The sequence below is a fragment of the Cyprinodon variegatus genome, unplaced genomic scaffold (genome assembly GCF_000732505.1).
Source record: "Cyprinodon variegatus isolate N-32 unplaced genomic scaffold, C_variegatus-1.0 Scaffold1474, whole genome shotgun sequence".
Classification (NCBI taxonomy): domain Eukaryota; kingdom Metazoa; phylum Chordata; class Actinopteri; order Cyprinodontiformes; family Cyprinodontidae; genus Cyprinodon; species Cyprinodon variegatus.
Genome location: NW_015151927.1, coordinates 118,637 through 121,620, shown reverse-complemented (window position 1 = coordinate 121,620; position 2,984 = coordinate 118,637). Strand labels below are relative to the sequence as shown.

The following is a 2,984-nucleotide window of genomic DNA, read 5'->3' as shown; positions in this document are numbered from 1 at the left end:
TAGAATAAATAGTTTTTCTCTTAAATTTATGAATTTTTCTTATTAATGTGCCACTTTTTTTTCTATATGAGTATGTTCTAATTTTGTAAATCTTCGTCTATTCTCGCAGATGTCCAACTTTAAACTCAAACATTTGAACTGTATTTGTTTTTCGTCTCTGAATGGCCCTGATAAGCCTTCATAAAGTAGAGAGTTTCATATCTAAACTTTTCTTTTGTTCCAGTGAGTCCACCAGGCGTCTATGGCTTCATTCTGAACAATATTTACCACAAATTTGAACTGTATTTTATGGATGTTTTATTTGGAATTACAGAATATAGAAAAGAACTGACCATTTCTTTTTATGTAATCTTTTGCTTCTGTGGGCCAAACTTTATATCCATAAATTTAAAATTACTAGGACTAAACCCGTGTGTATTTCTTTGTTAAAGGAAGCAATTGTTTATTTCTCTATGTTATCCTCTTCCAATAACAAAAAGGCTGTTAAAACTTTATATCTATGCTCTAAATTCCAAATATTTATGTAATCCATTTATTTGCGTCTATGTCTTCACTTTACCATTTTTACGTTTATTCAGTTATTCTTTATTATTACTTTTTTTGTTCAAATCCCTAAAGATTCTTTGAAAATTGTACTTATATCTTCTTATAGAACAAAATTATTTAATAAAGCTTAAAAAATAAGAATAACTCAGATTTCCGGCTTAACGTGTGGGTGAGGAGCACCTGAACGCCTCTCGCCGCTTCAGAACGCGCGCGCGCACAGGAAGTTCCTGTCCTATCGGGAACGCGAACCATGACGTAAGCTGCTTGCCGCGCAGCGATGATGGCGGTGCGTGAACGCGCAGTAAAAGCAATGGCTGCTGTGGATCGGCGGGTACCTAGCCTCGATGAATTCGTGGGTCAGAGCTGGACTGCCTGGGCGGACTGGGCCGGAGTGACGGCGGCAGACGGTGAGGAACCTCCCCGGCTCCAACATTAGCTGGTCTGGAGCCTGGTAACCGGCCCGCCGCGGCTATTTTTCCTCTAAACGGATGGCAGAAGTTCCCATGTTACCCAAACAAAGACCCTGCCGGGTCCTAGTGCTGGGTGGGTAACAGCTTCTGCTACATCCACAGTCTGGAGGAAAAGCAGCCCTAATAGAAAGTCAAACATCAGTGCCGTGGGGTGTGTCGCTGTGCGGCCGCAGAGCAGGCTGCCGGCCGGCCGGCCGGCTAGCCGGGGCTGCAGCTGGTTGGTGGGTTAGCAGGCTGGCAGCAGGAGCAGCACAGCGGAAGGAAGCTAGTCCCGCTGGCCGGGCGAACTACTACTAACCCCGGCAAGCTAAGCTAGCCCGCTCCGCTGCTACCCGGCGGTTAGCCTGAGCATGCTAATGCTAAGGCTAGCAGGGGGTGATGGAGGAGGAGGAGTCTGATGCTGTTAGCAGACGGTCCTCCAAGCCTGTCTCTGCTGCCGGGGAATCCTTCCACCTCCATCAGCATCCATCCATCCGTCCATCCATGTCAGGCCAGAGGTCCAGCTGAACCAGCAGCTCCAGCTATCACCTGAAAATCCCTCCCTGAAGCATGGAGTCAAGCTGCCTGCTCGACCATTTATGTAACAACCTGCAGGGATTTGTGAAAATGTGCATGGATGAGAACCAAACCATCCATTTTACAATTTGATCATTTGTTCCAGGAGCTGAAGGGGAGGACTGCAGCAGAAATGGGAAGAAGGCAGCAGAGGCCATGTCGCTCAGTAAGGAGGGTAAGTCCCCAGCCAGGTTTCCTTCAGTCTGAGCTCACAGACCTTCAGCAACATCTGAGGAAGTGACTCGGTTCCCCTCAGACCACACTTCCCATCCATGATCTGTACTTTTTCTTTTTGCCTTGTGATCAGACGCTCTGATCCACCTCATGAAGTGGATCAACAGCCGTAGGGTTGAAGGGTAAGGCAGGATGTAATGTCAGAAGGCAGGAGGAGCAGAACCACAGGTGCAGACAGAGCCGTGAAGGATCGGCGTGTGACGGGAGAAACCAGCAGAATCTGAATCCCTGAGCGTTTTGTTTTGGAAGTACTGAATGTATTTGGAGAGCTGAGCCAGGTAGGGTCGCTTCATGATCCCCGCTGCTTGGACTGCACATGAGATGGAGCAGCTACTCTAAGACATACCAGAACCAATCAATTACCTGATCAGCAATCAGGTCGTCCCATCAGATGTATCTCATCTTCCACCATTTTCTGTCTATAAACACGTAAACCAGTAGCCACAAGTTTGATGTCATGATTTCTGTGATTCATTCAGAACCAGCAGGTCAGACAGAGATAAATGGAAACCAGTAAGAGCTCATGGTTCAGACCACTGATATGTGCCCGTTGGTAGTACAGGGTGGATTGAAGCCATCGGCCGCCATATTGGTACTCCCTAGTTTGACTGGTAGCAATGTATAAAATCGGTGCACTACAGCATCGAACCACGATGATGTTCTCGTTTTCAGGGGAACTTAAGACGTTTAAAATAAAGATAAATTTATCACTTTGAAACTTAAACAGTGGCTGTTTCATAAAATCAGTAGATTAATTTTAACTTGGAATAAAAAATAGGCCCATCACATTGCATAGTCATTATGAAGTCTATAAATCATGTAATATGACATATTATACAAATCCATCACAATATAAAGAATGTGTTAATGAAGCAGAATAATACAGATGAGCCAAAAGTGCTACAATGATGATGAACATGGAATATACATGGACTTATTACACACATATAATTATATATATATATAAATGTATATATTAGGCTCAAATTAGTTGCTTTTTTTCTGTCAAAAAAAAAAAAATATATATATATACTAGGGATGGAACGGTTTTTGAAAACCGTCCGAACCGTTCGGTTCGGTTCGCATGTGTTTCGTTCGGTTCATGCGCTGCTCCTTTTTCTCAGGCGAAGCGTTTACACTCCAGAGCAGAAGGTGGCGGTACTGCGACCAAAGCCAACC

General features: G+C 44.5%; 1 protein-coding gene across 1 annotated transcript in view; it reads left to right on the top strand.

The window, feature by feature from the left end:
- Positions 1-787: 787 nt before the first annotated feature.
- atxn7l2 (ataxin 7-like 2) overlaps positions 788-2,984 on the top strand; it is a 22,954-nt gene continuing 20,757 nt past the window's right edge. The window contains exons 1-2 of the mRNA XM_015403260.1: positions 788-953; positions 1,678-1,746. Of these exons, the coding sequence (XP_015258746.1) occupies positions 824-953; positions 1,678-1,746 (199 nt within the window). The 5' untranslated portion in view covers positions 788-823. The remainder of the gene's footprint in view (positions 954-1,677; positions 1,747-2,984) is intronic.